The sequence below is a fragment of the Ceratotherium simum genome, chromosome 34, assembly GCF_057802395.1.
Source record: "Ceratotherium simum simum isolate JZ-2026a chromosome 34, ASM5780239v1, whole genome shotgun sequence".
NCBI lineage: Eukaryota > Metazoa > Chordata > Mammalia > Perissodactyla > Rhinocerotidae > Ceratotherium > Ceratotherium simum.
Window position 1 is genome coordinate 10,277,779 of NC_141933.1, and position 16,792 is coordinate 10,294,570.

The following is a 16,792-nucleotide window of genomic DNA, read 5'->3' on the forward strand; positions in this document are numbered from 1 at the left end:
GGAGGATTGGCATTGGATGTTATCTCAGGGCTAGTCTTTCTCACAAAAAAAAATATAAAGTAGAGGAAGATGGGCACAGATGTTAGCCCAGGGCCAATCTTCCTCAGCAAAAAGAGGAGGATTAGCATCAGATGTTAGCTCAGGGCTAATCTTCCTCACAAAAAAAAGAAAAAAAAGAGGAAGATTGGCAATGGATGTTAGGTCATGGCCAATCTTCCTCACCAAAAAAAAGAGGCAAAGCCTTTGGCCCCCTTCTTCCTCCAGCTATCACCTCATTTCTCTCCCTTCCTTAACAGCTACACTGTCTGTAGTCACTGACTCCAAATTCTCTGATCTTTTCCCAAACCCCTTCCAGTCGGCTTTTGCCCCAGTCTCCACCAAAACCGCTCTTGCCACAGTCACCAAAGACCTCCATGCTGATAAACCCCATGGCCAGGCCTCCGTCCTTGTACTTGGACCCCAGCAGTGTTTGACAGAACCCACCGTCTCCTCCTCGCTTGGTCTCCAGGGCTGCGCCCTCCTACTTACCTCACTGCCCCTCCTTCTCAGTCTCTGTTGCTGGCTTCTCCTCATCTCTCTGACCTCTGAAGCCCTTGGTTCTCGGTCCTTGGTCTTCTTCTCTGTCCTCTCTACACTCACTCCTCAGGTCACCTTCTGTCATCTCATGGCTTTAAATGCCAGCTGTCCACATGACTCCCAAATTCTCATCTCCAGCCAAGGTCTCTCCACGAACGCCAGAGCAGCGTGTCCAGCTAACATCCTGACGTTTCCACTTAGATGTCTACTAGACTCCAAGGCATTACGGCCCAAACTGAGCTGCCCATTTCCCCTTTCAAACTCTTTCCTCTGTAAGTCTTCCCCACCTCAATAAATGGCAAATCCAATCTTCTAGCTGCTCAGGCCAAAAATCATCCTGGACTCTTCTGTGTCTAGGGCCACCCTAGGCTAATCAGCACCCTTGTGTGAAGTGGAAAAGGGTGCCCTTCACTGCAGGCACAGTACCATGGTGTGTGACTTGGCGACTGCACAGAGCCCTCTCTCCTTCATCCCTGGACTCAGGACACGCCGAGGCCATTGCAAGTGGAGCACATGCTGAACTTCAGCATCACACGCGCCCCACCCCAGCAGCCAATGGCTTTGTGCCCAGCCACACACGCAGTGGCAGCGTGTCCCCTGTGGCAACCTCCCAGGCTGTTCCAGTTAAAAGACAATTGTACTTCCTGCTGCTTGGCACTTGCTTCCTGCCCGTTCTCCAAGCCCAGTCCTGCTCCTCTTGGCAGGTCCTGGTGGTCTTTCAATGAATTCTTTGGCTGCGTAAGAAAACCAGGAACTCTGACTGATACTATTCAGAAACTTGTACAAATCCCTCCCACCTTTAAAATCAGAAAAATCCATTTCTTCTGGAGAAGACTACCCGAAGACCACCAGTGATGTCCTTGTCACCAAACTGAAGGCACCTGGGACAGATGTGCTCTGACACAGACCTGGTGTCTTCCTCCTGCCTTCCCATTCCCACCCCCGGGGCTCTGTTCTCTTCTGTTCTTCCGCCTTTGTGGGTCTCTCTTCCACTCTCAGTCCTGTAAATGTTGCCAGTCCTCAGGGCTCCAATGTCACCCTTCTCACTCCACACACTCACCCTGGCATCATTCACACTCACGGTATGTACCCCTATCTCTACCCTGTGGGCTCCCAGATCTTCCCCTCTGCTGAGCTATAGACCCTCCCCTGCTGGAATCCTCCAACCACAAGTCCAAGGGCACCTAAACCCAGCACATCTACATGGAGCTGATCGCCTCTCCGCCCACAGCTGCCTCTCTTCCTGCCTCCTCGACTCAGCTTGATGGCCCAGCCTGCTTCCCCAATCACCCAAGCTAGAAACTCAGGAGTCACTGCACACACAGCTCCCTTCTCCCCTCACATCCGTCTCACCTAGGTGATCAGGAAATCCTGGAGTTTCTTCTCTTGAAACATCTCTCCGAGCCATCCCCCCCTCTCCAACTCCACAGTCTCTGCCTCCTTAATTTCTGAATCTTCCTGGGTTGTTCCAACAGCCTCCTAAATGGCTCCCTGCTCCCAGTCCTGGCCACCCTCAACTTCCTCCTCCACAACAGCAGAGCCAGCGTGAGCTTTCTGGAACTCAAATCTGACCTCATCACTCTTGACCAAGCACATTTCAGTGGTTTCCCCACCAGTGAGATCCAAGTTCCTTTCTCATTTTTCTCTGAGCTTCTTACATGGATTCTGCTGTCCTATCCCAGACCTTCTGAAACAGAACATCCAGGAGAGAAACCAGGACTTTTGTAATCATTGTCCTTGGGCATAATAAGGCAAGTTTGGGAAACATTGATCTAGTCATTCCCAAACTGCTGAGAATCATTTCTTTCGGAAAGTTGGTTAAAAACAGACTCCTGGGCCAGCCCCGTGGCTTAGCGGTTAAGTGTGCGCGCTCTGCTACTGGCGGCCCAGGTTCGGATCCCAGGCGCACACCGACGCACTGCTTGTCCAGCCATGCTGAGGCCCAGTCCCACATACAGCAACTAGAAGGACATGCAACTATGACATACAACTATCTATTGGGGCTTTGGGGAGAAAAAGGAGGAGGATTGGCAATAGATGTTAGCTCAGGGCCGGTCTTCCTCAGCAAAAAAAGAGGATTGAAAAGAGGAGGATTGGCATGGATGTTAGCTCAGGGTTGATCTTCCTCACAAAAAAAAAAAAAAAGACTCCTAGGCTCACCCCCTTGGAGACTGCGATTCAGCGTATGTTGGACGGGAGAGATTTTCCCGGAGGATTCTGCATAACCAGGGCGGGAACCACTAATCTACATACAGGGCCAAGTATAGAGATAACTTGAGCATGGCTGTTAAAGCCCTTTGTGCTTCGGCCTCTGGTTGGCTCTCTCAGACCGCGCAAATCCATGAATTATGGTTCCTCACACTCGCTGTGCTGTCTCAACTGAGTGGCTGTACATAATGTCCCCTCTATGCGGGTGGCCCTGTCCTATAAGTGCATCACACCGATGCGGACTGGTGCCTCAGCCTCAGCTCAAATGAAGGCTCCAAGCAGCTTTCCCTGATCCCTCCTGGGTTAAACACTTCCTCTGCACTCCATGGGGCCTCGTTCACTGCTGCCCCACAGCCTTTGTCTCAGGACTGCCATTACTCAAACATCTGCTTCCACACCCAATCAGTAAAGCCCAGAACAGCGGGGCAGTATCTTAGTCCCCTTTATGCCCCTACACGTAGCACGTTGACTGGTACTGGAAGAATGACTCAGGCCAATGGAGAGGTCAGTCCCCTCTCCGACCCAAGGGCAGGTAGGTAATTGGCCAGGGGCCCTGAGGAAAGACCAAGTCCAGTGGTGCAGGGGGCTTGACCACAGTGCTGAGGCCTGGGTCCAAATGGCAGTACCACTGCGGTGTCCAGGAGGGTCCCTTTACTTCTCTGAACCCTCAGCCTCCTCTGTACACAAGGTCCCCACAGTCCTTGGAGGTTTATCACAATGACTTAGAAGGAAAAAGAAAGTGAAAGTCTCATTAAACCAATATCTCATTTAAAAGTACCCTTAACCCTCAAAAGGTGGCCTTCGGTGCTTAGAATTCCAAGTGTTTGATCCTTTGGAGAGTAGAAACTGTGTAAGGGCAGGATCCTGTTCACCTTGAACCCAGAAAGTTGAGGATGGTACCAGGAACAGAGCAGTAAGTCAAAAACGTTTGTTGAGTGAATGAAGGAACAGCAGAGGTGCGTTTCCTGTGGGAGTCACCCGCCCTCTGCTGTTGGCTCAGGCTGCGCGAAGGCATTCTGGCCCCTTTCCTCATTTGCAATAACAGGGGTGAGAATTCCTCCTTCATGGGGTAGTTAGGGACTGAGATGGCTTCTGTGACTGCACCTGGCTCGTAAGTTTCCTTCTTTAACGTGGGAAGTTAGCGGCAGACAGTTCATGGTTCACTCAGCTCTTGTGGATTTCAGAGGGCTGCAAGCTGCTGTCCTCACCTGTTCCCCACAGCACAGAGGTCAGGGTGTCACCAGGACCACACCCAGCAGCACTGGAAATTTGAGAGTCTTCATTTAATTTTTGGCTTATTCATTTTCTATTTTAAAAACAAATATGGGGGGCGGTTAGTGTTTAATGGGTACAGAGTCTCAGTTTGGCGTGATGAAAAAGTTCTGGAGATGGATGGTGGTGATGGTTGCACAACAATGTGAATGTACCTAATGCCACTGAACTGTACACCTAAAAATGGTTAAATGGTAAATTTTATGTTATGTATATTTTACCACAATTTTCTTTTAAGTGCAAGTCCACAGTAAATTCCAAAGCACGCAGTCATGATGAGGTTCCATCTGTAGCAACACCACAATACAAACTGTGGGTCAGAGGGAAGGCCCGGAGGCAGAGGAAGAGGGAGAAAGGGAGGGCTGGAGCTGGGACCCCGGGGACAGGCCAAGGAGGGAAGGGGTGGGGAGCCACAGGAAGAGGAGAGGCCAGGATGAGACGAGCCAGAGGGGAGGGGCTGTCAGAAGGAAGGGAAATTGCAGGCAGCGGGGAGCTAGGTCCAGCTGGCTGGCTGCTGGGTGCCTTCTGCTCGGAGCCCCTCAGAGTATATGCTGAGGGCACTCCTTCCTTCACAGCCCTCAGGCACTGTGGCAGGGCAAGGCAAACCAAAGTGAGCCAATGAGGACTGGGCCTTAATTTGAAATCTCTTGATCTGTCCCCTATATGGGACACCCCTAGAGGCCCAAGTCCCATTCCACAGGAACCAGTGTTCTTTCCCATAAGAAAGCTAGGAGGGCCAAACTTAACCCCAAGGGCTGTGAGGCCAACCTAAGACTCATATGACTGCAAGAGAAGGAGCGACAGCAAATCCTAGGGATCTACCTGCAAAATAAACGCAAGATCCAAACGCTTCTTACCACCTCCACTGCTACGTCCTAGTAAGTCTTCTAAGCTGCAGTAGCAACAACCATCCTAACCAGCCTCCCTGCTAGTCGAACAGAGAGTGAGCAAGTTAAAATCAAAGTCAGATCATGTCACTCTGCTCAAAACCCTCCAACAATTCCCATCCCCCTCCCTCAGAACCTGTGTGTAGCAAGGAATTATTCCTACCCCAAGTCTGGCTTTTGCCCTCAGCTACTGGGAGGTTATCACTAGGCCCCTGGGATGCCCTGCCTGGTAGCAGTGTCTTTGTTGTCTGGGGACTTCAGACATCAGACAGTCAACATGATTTATGATGAGGGCTTTGGGACATGTGACCTCTGGAAGAACCGGAGACTAAAGGTCAGCCACGTGGGCAGTATGTGATTAAGCCCCAAGAAATGCTCTGGACACCAAAGGCTCAGGTGAGCTTCCCGACTTGGCCACACTACGTGTTATAAACCAGGAGGAGGTCTCCATGTCCAGGACGCCACCAGGAGAGGATCATGGGAAGCTTTACATTTGGACCCCTCCCAGATTCCGCCCTATGCATCCTGTCCATTGGTTGGTTTGAAAGTGTATCCTTCTGCTATAATAGAACTGTAATCTTAGTGCTTTCCTGAGTTTTGTGAGTGGTTCTAGCGTTACCCACTAAGGACAGTCATGGGGACCCCGAACTTGTAGCTGGTGTTTCAAGTGAGGGCAGTCTTGGGGGGACTGTGCCCACTAACTGTGCAGTTTGCCAAACTCTGTGCACCCTGCTGTGACCACCTTACCATGACTCTCATGATCTGCACACTGCCCGCGCCCCTCCACCCCAAAAACTAGACCTCATCCCTTACCCTCCCCTCTCGCTCTCCTCATTCCTCACAAGTGTCAGGTACACTCCCACCGGGGGACTGGAGAGCTCCTTTGCCAGATAGCTGGCAAGTTAACTCCCTCCGTTATTGGAGGCCTCTTATTCCAATGTCAGATTCTGGGTGAGGCCTCCTCTAGCCCCGACCCCAAACACCGACCCTCTTCCCTGCTTTCCTTTTTGCTCTTTGAACACTACACCATAGCCACCCTACCCTAGATTTTATTCATCTTATTTCTTCTCCGTTTCCTCACTAGAATAAGCCCCAAGGAGACAGGGACCTTTATACTTTCTTCTCTCCTGTAATCCCAGGGCCTAGAACAAACAGTTCCTGGCACATGCTAAGTATGCAATAAATTCCTGTTGAATGAGTGACCTCTAGTATCCTTCAGAAGAACCTCCTAGAAAACAGGCCACCCCACTCTCTTTCTCCCTGATAGGCCAAGTCTGCAGACAGGAAAACTGACCACAGTTGGCTAGAGACCATTGCTGAAGGAGATGAGGAGGGTCAGCAAGATGGGAGACCTCCAGGAGAACACCTGGCCCAGCCTGGGTGAGAAAGCCTGGATGCCAGTCCTGGCCCTGACACCTCCCTGCTGTTATAAGCTTGGCAGGCCTTCCTCTCAGGCTGGAGCAGATGTATGGAACTCTCTGGCCCTGATCACTGTGCAGTAGGTCTGGGGGGAGAGGAGAAGGGGAGAGAAATTCCTGCCTGTGACAGAGGGGTAGAGGGAAGACAAGACCTCACCAGGCATGGGTGACTTTTATTTGAAGCCAGAAAACACCCTATTTGGGAGTTCATTTGGATTGTGTGACAGTTAAAAAAAACAAAGGAAAGAGTAACCAGAACCCAAAGAGCCTGGGGAAGGGAAGGGGTGAGTGGTGGATCCTGGTCAGGCCACGTAGGGGAAGTGGAGCAGCAGCCCCTCGTGGGGCTCCAGGGTCAGGTGCTCCAGCTCAAGAGAGGTACTCTCCTTCCGGCCTGGCTGGGTGCTGAGCAGCAGATCAACCGTGGCTGGCAGGCTGGTGCCGGCGGGCAGGCTGGAGGCCCCCAACCTGGCAGGTTGGCTGACATCCCCAAAGTTGAGCACTACTAAGAAACGCTCATTCTGGTCCCATTGTCGGACGTAGGAGAAGACGTCAGGGCCCGACTCGAGTGTGTGGAAATCCCCGTGCAGCAGGGAGCGCTCTTTACCCCGCTGATCACTCAGCCGCCGGAACAGGGAGAGGAGGGAGCCAGGGTCTTCACTCTGGCCCTGCGGATGATGAAGACATAGCAGGAAGGGATGAAGGGCTACCCTGGGTGCAAACTCCTACGGGCCACCTGCCCACCCTCTGCTGGTCAGGCCCTGCCCATCCGAAACCCTCACCTTCACAGTCACGTTGGAGCTTTCAGATCCTGAGGTGTCGGGGAAGCTGGATTCATCCCACAGCATGATTGGGGCCGTCACAGGCTGAAAAGTGGGGAAAACAGACTTGGATGAGGCCTGGCCCACTCTCCCTGCTCCTCCTCCCGTTCTCACCCTCCTTCAATGTATAACGTCCCCAACCCCAACTTCTGGACAAGCAAGGCAGGCTCCTGCCTCAGGTTCTTGCACACACTATCCCCTCAGCCCAGAGAGCCTTATCCCAGCCAGCCACAAGCTAGCTCCCTCAGTTCCCTCCGGTCTCTGCTCAGCTGTCTCATCAGGTTTTCTGTGGCCACTCTATGTAAAACACGCCCCATCCCCTAGTCTCTAGGCCCCTACCCTGCTTTCTTTTGCACAGCACTTACCAGCACCTGGCATCTTTATTATATTTGCTAATTACCTAATTTCACCACCTCCAGCTCTTTTGTGCATTGCTATATCTTCTGTGCATGGCATATAGGAATTACTCAATAAAACCTTGTGGAATAAATGAATGACGGGTTCTGTAAACGCCAGCTCAGGTGTCAACCTCCAACTTGGTGCCTAAAGCTATGTGAGTGTCGCCATGGTCTCACCCTATCACAGCTCTCACTGCCATGCACTTCTCATCAGGCGCCCCCACTGAACTGTGATTCCTGGAGGGCACAGAGTGCCCACTGTCCACTGAGTGAGTGAGTGAGTGATGGCTACCATGCTGAACACCTACCAGGTACCAGGTAGGCAATGCATTTTAAAACATGCCCTCATTTGATCCTAACTACCCTACAAGAAATGAAATATCACAGCAGAGATGACCACGACTCAGAGAAGTGCAGTACTTTGCCAAGGCCACACAGCTACTGACCAGGGGGCTGACTAGGAATCAAACGCAATTCCGCTCAAGGCTCATGTCTGTCTGCTGCCATCCACAGAGCCATCGTGATGGATGAACACAATCCCCTGCACTGTGCTGCGGAGGCCGCAAACAATACCTGTCCAGGAAGGGCAGCTGCCTCCAGGCCAATCTCGTCCCCGTAACTGAAAACCGGGGTCCCTGGCAGGGTGAAGAGCAGGAGCTGGTAGAGTCGGAGGAGCTGAGCCGGCACAAAGGAGGTCAGGAGTCCCGCCTGAGACAACTGCAGGAATGGACGTGCTGGTGAGCCCCAAAGCCCACCTCTCCCTCCATCTCCCAACACCTCTTTCCTCCAGAAGGCCTCCTGCCCCTCTCCCACCGCTCTGGTACTCACACTCCAGCTGCACCAGCGACTGCCCATGGTGTTCAAATACTGGGTGACCAGGAATTCTACATGTTTCCCAGTGAAAACAGAGTTGGACAGGTATGAGCTGGTCACCAACAGGTCCTTGGTGGAGTCCAGTAGGCTCAGGATCTGCTGAAGGTCGGAGGACTCAGTCCCTGCAATCAAGAGCCTGCAGAGCGCAGAGCAGGGGACAAGGTTAGTATAGGACAGGAAAGGAAGACTGGAGGTGAAGAAGGTTCTTCGGACTAGGAACTCCCCCCTTCCTTGGGCCTAGCGCTCCACTGAGGGGTTCCCACAGTGGAGCTGAGTTGGGCTGGGGGTGGGGTCTGGCACCCACCTATCTTCACTGAAGCTCTTGGTGATGTTCTGCCACTCGGCCAAGAACAAAGACGCATTCTAGAAGGAATAAAGCAGAGTCAAGGAGCAGGGAACACTACCAGGCCCTGGTGAGACCCTCTGTTCTTGCCCAGGCTCTGCCTCTCACGTGGAAAGGGAACTCACCGTCAGATTCCCCACGTCCCGAACCTGGAAGCCATCCACACCAACCTGCAGCCAAAAACTCAGAGCGTCCTATAGGGAGGGGGCAAAAGGACAGAGGAAAGATATCAACACTCTGATGCAAAGGCTCAGAAAACTCCAGCCCACACTAAACCTTGCCTACCATGCACTTCCCCATGATCTTGGGAGAGTCACTTGCCTGGAATGGTCTCACTTTCCCAGCTCTGTTAAAACAAAGGTTTAGCCTTTGGTCCCCTCCCTTCTAACCTACCACTGACTCTCTTAATGCTACAGCATTTTACTTCTCTATTCTTCCCCAAGGCAAATCAGGCAGCTTCACCTTTGAACCCTACAGAACAGGCCCAAGAGAAAAAGTGTGTTCATAAACATAACTTCTTTCAACCCTTAGCATGTGTGAAATGCTAGTATACTAATTTTAGAGATGAGCAAACAGTCTCACAGAAGCAAAGAGGTATGCCCAAGACCACAATCAGAGAGCAGCACAGACAGAACACAAAATGCTAGCCAAGATTCCAAGACAAGTATACTTTCTCCTCTCCCAGTGTCATGAGGCCTGGGGAGGGTGTGAGTAAAAGAGCAGGTCTGAGCAAGGCCAAGAATGAAAGAGTGAAATTCAAAGCACAGGACAGCTTAGATGAAGATTTGAAAAGAGGAGCCAGCTCTGCAGAAGAGGCCCCGGCCTGAAGCCCTGGCATGCGCCCTGGCATCCGCACGGTCCATAACACAGAATCCCACTCCCACTGCCCCTTTTTCCCCTTTTTCTCTCTGCTGCATGTGCTTTCCCCTTGTCTCCACTTTCATCTGCGGCTACCACTTCTCATGTCGTGCCATCTGGAAACATTCCCTTATCAGTGACTTTTAAAGGGTCTTCCAGCAATTAGCAAGGGCTGAACTGGATGACCCCGAGGGTCCTGTGGAAATGCTCAATTCTAACTCAGAATCATGGCTGCCAGCAAGGTGTCATGGTCTATCTCCATTTTTGTTCCATCCCTTCTGAACTGGTCAGTGTTCCAGAACTCCAGCATTAGGAGCAGGGGTGGTGACATTCTAAGCCCCACTCCCAGCCTGCTGAGTATGGAGTTTATATCCTATATATCCCTTCCGATAAGGCAGACTGGAGAAATAAGACTACTTGGGATCTCAAATCCCAGGCACATTAAGTCCCTCTGAACCTTAGCTGGCTCATTCACAGACTGAGAATAATGATAGGGATTTTGTGTGGTTATATAGGGGATTAGAAAACGTATATAGGGCCGGCCCCGTGGCTGAGCGGTTGAGTGCACACGCTCCGCTGCTGGCGGCCCGGGGTTCAGATCCCGGGCGCACACTGACGCACCGCTTCTCCGGCCATGCTGAGGCCGCTTCCCACATACAGCAACTGGAAGGATGTGCAGCTATGACATGCAGCTATCTACTAGGGCTTTGGGGGAAAAAAATAAATAAAATTAAAAAAAAAAAGAAAAAGAAAACGTATATAAACACTTGGCATTGTCCCAGACATATAGGAAGACCCCAGTGCAGACTGCGCTCCACTCCAAAACACATCCAACAGGAACCAGGAAACCAGACAGGACTCCCACAGAGAATGGGCTTCCTCTCCCAAAAGGAAGAAAAATCAAACCCAAATTGACATCTGAGAAATTCCTTAGAGCCAAGGAAACGAGAAAAAGGAGTGGACAGAAAAGGAACAAGCAAAAACAGAGGTGCACTGCTGGCCTATCCTGCCTGTGGGAGAAGCGTGCCTGCCTGGCTCCAGGGAGCGAGGGGCCATCAGCTGGAGCCTGGCTAGGTTTACAGAGCCAGGGTCAGCCCCAGCATCCGGCTCCCACTTGCCATCAGCACCAACACTCACCTTCATCTTGGTGGCCACAGTGCCAATCTCATCAGGGAGGAACCACGGGTTCTGGCCCCTGTAGTTGGGAGTGAGGTCCAGAATGACCCGGATGCCTAGAACAATGGAGCAGAGGCAGTCATGAGAAAGACTGGGGTGAGGGGAAAGGAGGAAGTCAACAAATACAAGTCTGTAGAGTATTTCCTATGTATTACTCGGTACAAAAGCTTAGATCTGCATGGAAGCAACGCAAGTGTCCCTCGACTGATGATTGGATAAAGAAGATGTGGTATATATATACCATGGAATACTACTCAGCCATAAAAAAAGGACAAAATCGTCCCATTTGCAACAACCTGGATGGACCTGGAAGGTATTATGTTAAGTGAAAAACTTAGATCTGAACCCTGATAAAACTCATTCCACTGAAACAGATATGAGTAAGGGGGGGAGACTTAAGATCTTACAGAGAAGGCTGAACTATGGGGCCCTTGGCTCCCCACCCGCAAAGTGAACTCTTTTAAAGTAAGACAAGATTTTATTCGGATTTTTTTTTTCTAAAGGATCCACTCTTTCACAAGTTTAAATACCACTGATTTAGTACAAGCCTACATTTTGCAGATAAGGACACTGAAGCCCACAAGTTAAATTATTGCACTGCCAAGTAAAGGTCTCTGAACCACCTGACAAATCCATTTTAGGCTGAAGCCTAACAAACCTCCCCTGTACCTGTTCTAGGAAAACTCAGAGCCAGTCAGGAGTAAACCAGATAAAAATTCTATCCTGCCTTCCCCCTGGCCAGAAGGCCAAACCTTTCCTAGCTCATTCCTTGCCAACTCCAGGATACCCACTCTTTTTCCTGGCCGATTGCAGGAGACTGTCAAAATCTTCCTTGGAGCCAAGAGTGGGGTCGATCTGTTCCAAGTTCGTCCCAGCAACGTCATCCTTTTGGTTCTTGTGAATTGGGCCCAGCACAAAACCCTTTACCTTCAAGGTGCTCAGGTAATCCAGATGCCCCTTCAAGCCTGAAACGCAGAAGCAGGATTAAAGTGAGGTGCCTCTGATCTCCCCATTCTCTCCTCTCCCCAGGACTAGGTGTGGGGGGTGAGGCTAGACCACGAGACTCAGAGGAACTGATGTAAGAAGTCTAGCACATTACTTCAGAAACCGGCTGTGACTGGTTCCCAGCACCACAGGAGGAAGGCAGGATGCTGAGTCAGCCACTCTCTTGAAAGGGGGGGGGGACGGTTTCCTTCGAAAAGGAAGGACGAGCTACGTCCCAGGGAGCGGTCGCCGGTATCGGGGGGATGGAGAACCGTCTCAGTCAATCTAGGGACGGGGTCGGAGCCGGTGACCAGTTAGACCAGGGGCGTAGGAGGTGGGAAGGACGGGGATACACCGCGCTCACCGGCTAGGTCGCCCGCGTCGCGGCCCTGGAAGGCCTGGAGGTCGCCGATGCGGTAGAGGGCGCCCTTGTGCCACCAGCTCTGCACCGGCAGCTCGCGGCAGCGCGGCGCCCGCACGATGATGACCACGGCGCCGGCCAGCATGCCGAGCCAGCCGAGCCAGAAGAGCACCAGCAGCGCCCAGCGCGTGCGCACCCAGCCGGGGCTGCCCGCCACCTTCAGCAGCTCCTCTTTAGACAGGCCGGTGAACTTGGCCTCGGCCTCCGCCTCGTCGTCGGCCACCTTGATCTTCACCAGACCGTTCTTCTCGGCGCCGCCCGCCACGACCACGGCCCCCGATGCCGCGTTCATCGGCTGCTTCTCGGGTTCCACCTCGTTCAGCTCCACTTCTTTCATGTCCACCTCGGTGTCCTGGCTCATGGTGCCTGCGGAACCGGCGACACAACGCGGCTGGCGGTCAGGTGGTGGCTGGACAGGTGCCCCAACCTCCCGGCCACAGGACTGTCTCCCCGGCAGACCCGGCTCCGCGCAGCTCCAGCGACAGTCTGCTGCCCAGCCGCGGCCCGGGGCACTGGCAGGGGAGCCCCGCCCCGGCCCGCCCCCGCCCCCGCCCGCCCCTTCAAGTGGAACCTCCCGGATTGCTCTTTCTGGGACCGCGGGCGGGATGGCGGCGGAGGAGGAAGACGGTCTCGAACAGGCCTCCCACCGCTGCGTGGTCCAATTCCTCATCTCGAACCTGTCTACCCCTTAAGGTTCCTTTAAGCCGGACGCTAAGAAGGCTGAACACGGAGCCACCTTTAGGTGGGTGGAGTCTGTGATTTGTCCCGCCGCAGCAAGTGGGCGGAAAGGGGACATCCAGCCCAGCGAGGGTCCCCGGGGCCCTTCTTCCCCGGCTCCGAAGGCTGATGGCTACCCCGGACCCCACCCTCCACTTACCCCTGGCCCAGGGGTCAGGCCACCGCCTGATCTTCCCAGTTTCTCAAGGCTACTTGCGCTCAGAGCCAGTCAAACTCAACTCCTGCCCTCTCCCCGACCTTGTCTTCTCAGGCCTCTGGGACTTGGCGCTAGACCTCCGCTTCCCCGCAGGGCTTACTCCCACTCGTCCTTCAAGACTCATCTTGTGTTTCGTTCAATTAATTCATCATGCAGCAACTATTTATTGAGCGCCCACTATAATACTTTTCTTTATTAACTTTATTGAATTAACTCTAATCCAGTCTTCTCCTTGATGTTTTAAGATGAATCTGTTTGGACAGGAGTTGAGGCTGACACTCCCCATCTTAACCTACCCCACTCCCAGTCTCTGGCGCCAGGATGTCGGGCAGCTAGCAGTTCAACATCTAGAAGAGACTGATGCCAACCTCGGGGCAGCAGCAAACATTCCAGGGCTGGGCCTCAGTTAGAGGCATCCACCTTTTTCGTACAAAAGACCAGAAGATGCCATGGCCACACTCTTCCCCACCTTGCAAGGCCTCCCACACATTTTCCCAATCTCCCCAGGGTGCCCAGGGGTCCCTTACCTCCCCATTACTTCACTACGATGGGCCTTGGAGGCACTGGTACTGCAGAGGCCTTGAAGACCACCCAACTCCCCTCCACAGGGGTCTTGGATTGAGGGTAAGTGGGGCAGAGACAAGGTTCACAGGAGGCACTGCTGGACATCAACACCATGTGGGGCCAACACTCTCAGGAACTTCTTGTTCCTGAGCAGTGCCAGCTGGATTATTTTCAGAGAGGAGCTTAAGGAAATAAGTTCTTTCTCCCTCTCCCACCTGGGCTGGAAGCCAGGATGGCTGTGTATTTGGAGGAGAGCAGAAGCGAAGATCTGAACAAATAGCAGACAGAATGAGGTGCCAAAGGAGAGCCAAGGGTATGAAAAGGCTCATCCTCTGCCATCCGCCTTCTTTATCCCAAAGCCCATACCCCACTCCCACCCTAGGAAAGCTGGAACCACCTCCTAGAGGGAGGAAGGCGAGTGGGTAGAGGTTGGAATTCAAACCAGTGCTCAATGATGATAAGGAGTCCAAGGTGCCCTGGACATGCCAGATAAGTGCCAACCAGGGGCTCTGCACAGACTTTATCCCCAGCATAAAAACTCAAGGTTGAGAACAGGGGTCAGAAGCTCTCCTTGAGATGGTCCAACATAACACCCCCAGGAACACAGTATCTCACTCACAGCCCCTCACAGCTCCAGACAGATAAAGCCAATCCCTTATGCATGCGGTAAAGAAGCTAACAACCTACCTCTCCAAGTTTATCACCCCCCACGCCTTCCACAGGGACTACCCTCCAGCCACATCAGCCTTCAAACACCTGCCAATCTCACAACACACCAGGCTTTGTCAGGCCTCTGCATCTTTGTACATGCCATTCCCTCTGTGTTTTTCCCTTCCTGTTTTGCCACTCTGTCTCAAACTCCTATTCATTCAAGACCCAGTTCAAATGACCACTTTTCTCAACTCCCAGAAAAGAATTACTTTCTATCCACTGTGCAGCCACCTCTGCTACAACTCATATTCCATTTGTTTATTACATTTCCTTGTCTGATTGTCTGTTTGCACTTCAAGACAAGTGGCAGGGGCCTTGGGCTATTTGTGGATGGTCCTGCCTGCTCAGAGGTAGCACACAGTAGCAGTAGCCACTTTCTAAGTGTTTGGTAAATAAGTGGGTGAACTATATCAATCAAACCCAAATATTTCCCTTCTTAGAAACAATTCAACAAAAGTAGCAGGGGAAGATACACGGATAAATGTGAAAAGGAATTTAAATACTGTATTGTATAAAGATTAAGCTGTTTATGCAAGAAAACAAACCAAGACTTGTAAGTGTTCAACCAAAATAAAACAAAAGTAATAAATCTGGGGAAAGGGGAGGAAGGAAAACAACAGAGAAAGACTGTAGAGAAAGAGGGCAGAAGGTGGCTAGAGATCCTCAGATCCTACACTGTATGTTGATACATATAAAACTTAATATTTACTATAGGAATGCAAAGTATATAATTTGTCAGGAAGAATTTAGCCTTCAAGAGAAGGCCGGGACAAAGGAAAGATAAGGGCAATTCAACAGTCCAGAGGCCAATAAGGACCACGTGAGGCCACGAGTCTTCAGTACTTTACACTGAGGCATGCAGATGGGGGCGGGGCCTGAAATGCAGAGGGCCAAGTGTACGGAGAAAGTTCCTTTCTAACCCCCTGTTGCAAAAATTCATGTCACATGTTTCCCAACAGATGAGGATCACTTGATCTTAGCCAAAAGATAGGGACCATATTTTTCCCGCAATGTGTAAAAAAGGATTTCCAAAGACAGAGCAAAGATGGGAAGAGAGTTAAAAACCTAGGAGACTGTCTCTATCCAGCAACAGTCTGCAACTCTGCCAAAGCCCAAGGCATCCAGGCTCTGCCTCTAAAATACCCATCAGCCTTGAGGGGTTTACTCATCTGAAAAATAGGTGGCTGAAGTGAAGGGACTGAGCATTTGGAAGTCAAAGTGCAGCTGAGACGAAAGCAGAGAAGGAGGCTGACCCCAACCAAAGGGGCTCACTTGGCAGCTAATAATATGCTGGAATGATATTATTCTTATATTAACAAGATGTTGGAATAATATTATTTGTTATTACAAATCCTGCAGGAGGGACACAGGCTGCTAAAGAAGAGAACTGTCCAAGTTGTCTTAGTGAAGGGTTAGGAATGTGAGGGGGGGATAAAAGCCAGAAAGAGTAAAGGAAAAGCAACCAAAGCCATTTCTTAGGAGAAGAGAAATAAATGCACCATCTGAAAAATATCTGGTAGTCAAATATATTGGCCAAATGAACAATACTGCACCAGGCCATTCTCTCTAATGCAACCAAGTAATAAAAGAGAACACCAGAGAGGGCCAGCCCCGTGGCTTAGCAGTTGGGTACATGCGCTCCGCTGCTGGCGGCCCAGGTTTGGACCCCAGGCGCGCACCGACGCACCGCTTCTCCGGCCATGCTGAGGCCGCGTCCCACGTACAGCGGCTGGAAGGATGTGCAGCTATGACATGTAACTATCTACTCGGGCTTTGGGGGGAAAAAATAAAATAAATAAAATTAAAAAAAAAAAAGAGAACACCAGAAATATAGCAGATCAATTTATAGAACAGAGAGAGAAGTACTTTTAACATATTACCCTGGGATAGATGAAATCAGATATTCAACTGATCAGAGACAAAATACTGATCTGACCAAAAAGGCTAAATAGTAAGAGGAGATTAAATTGTCTTTAAAATGATCACTGAAGTTCTCTAACATCAGCTCCTTCTGCAGTCATGGTCACACAATGCTGGTGGGTATTGTCATTTTCCCCATCCCCTGTGCCCTTCAAAACTTTCTAGCATCACATTCTTTGGAAGAAAGTCACTAAGTGCTGCCACACTCAGAAGGTATGGAGTTAAGCTCTGCCTCCCAGAGGGGGAAGTATCTACATAAATTATTTGGGATTTTTCTGTACAGGGGATTTGTCTCTTCTCCCTCATTTATTTATCTGTTCATTTATTTACATGAGTATGGACTCGAATATTTATTTTATACTTTGGGTTGGAAACCAATATTATAGTATTGGGTTTTTTGCTCAAATTGTTCCAGCTTTGGCCACTGTGAG

General features: G+C 51.2%; 1 protein-coding gene across 1 annotated transcript in view; it reads right to left on the bottom strand.

Moving 5' to 3' along the window:
• Nucleotides 1–6,516: 6,516 nt before the first annotated feature.
• Nucleotides 6,517–16,792, bottom strand: part of SLC3A2 (solute carrier family 3 member 2) — a 29,038-nt gene continuing 18,762 nt past the window's right edge. Inside the window, exons 2-10 of the mRNA XM_004437503.3 lie at nucleotides 12,176–12,598; nucleotides 11,619–11,792; nucleotides 10,789–10,883; nucleotides 8,919–8,987; nucleotides 8,755–8,813; nucleotides 8,406–8,586; nucleotides 8,151–8,294; nucleotides 7,141–7,224; nucleotides 6,517–7,026 (exon numbers count right to left, since the gene is read on the bottom strand). Of these exons, the coding sequence (XP_004437560.1) occupies nucleotides 6,664–7,026; nucleotides 7,141–7,224; nucleotides 8,151–8,294; nucleotides 8,406–8,586; nucleotides 8,755–8,813; nucleotides 8,919–8,987; nucleotides 10,789–10,883; nucleotides 11,619–11,792; nucleotides 12,176–12,598 (1,592 nt within the window). The 3' untranslated portion in view covers nucleotides 6,517–6,663. The remainder of the gene's footprint in view (nucleotides 7,027–7,140; nucleotides 7,225–8,150; nucleotides 8,295–8,405; nucleotides 8,587–8,754; nucleotides 8,814–8,918; nucleotides 8,988–10,788; nucleotides 10,884–11,618; nucleotides 11,793–12,175; nucleotides 12,599–16,792) is intronic.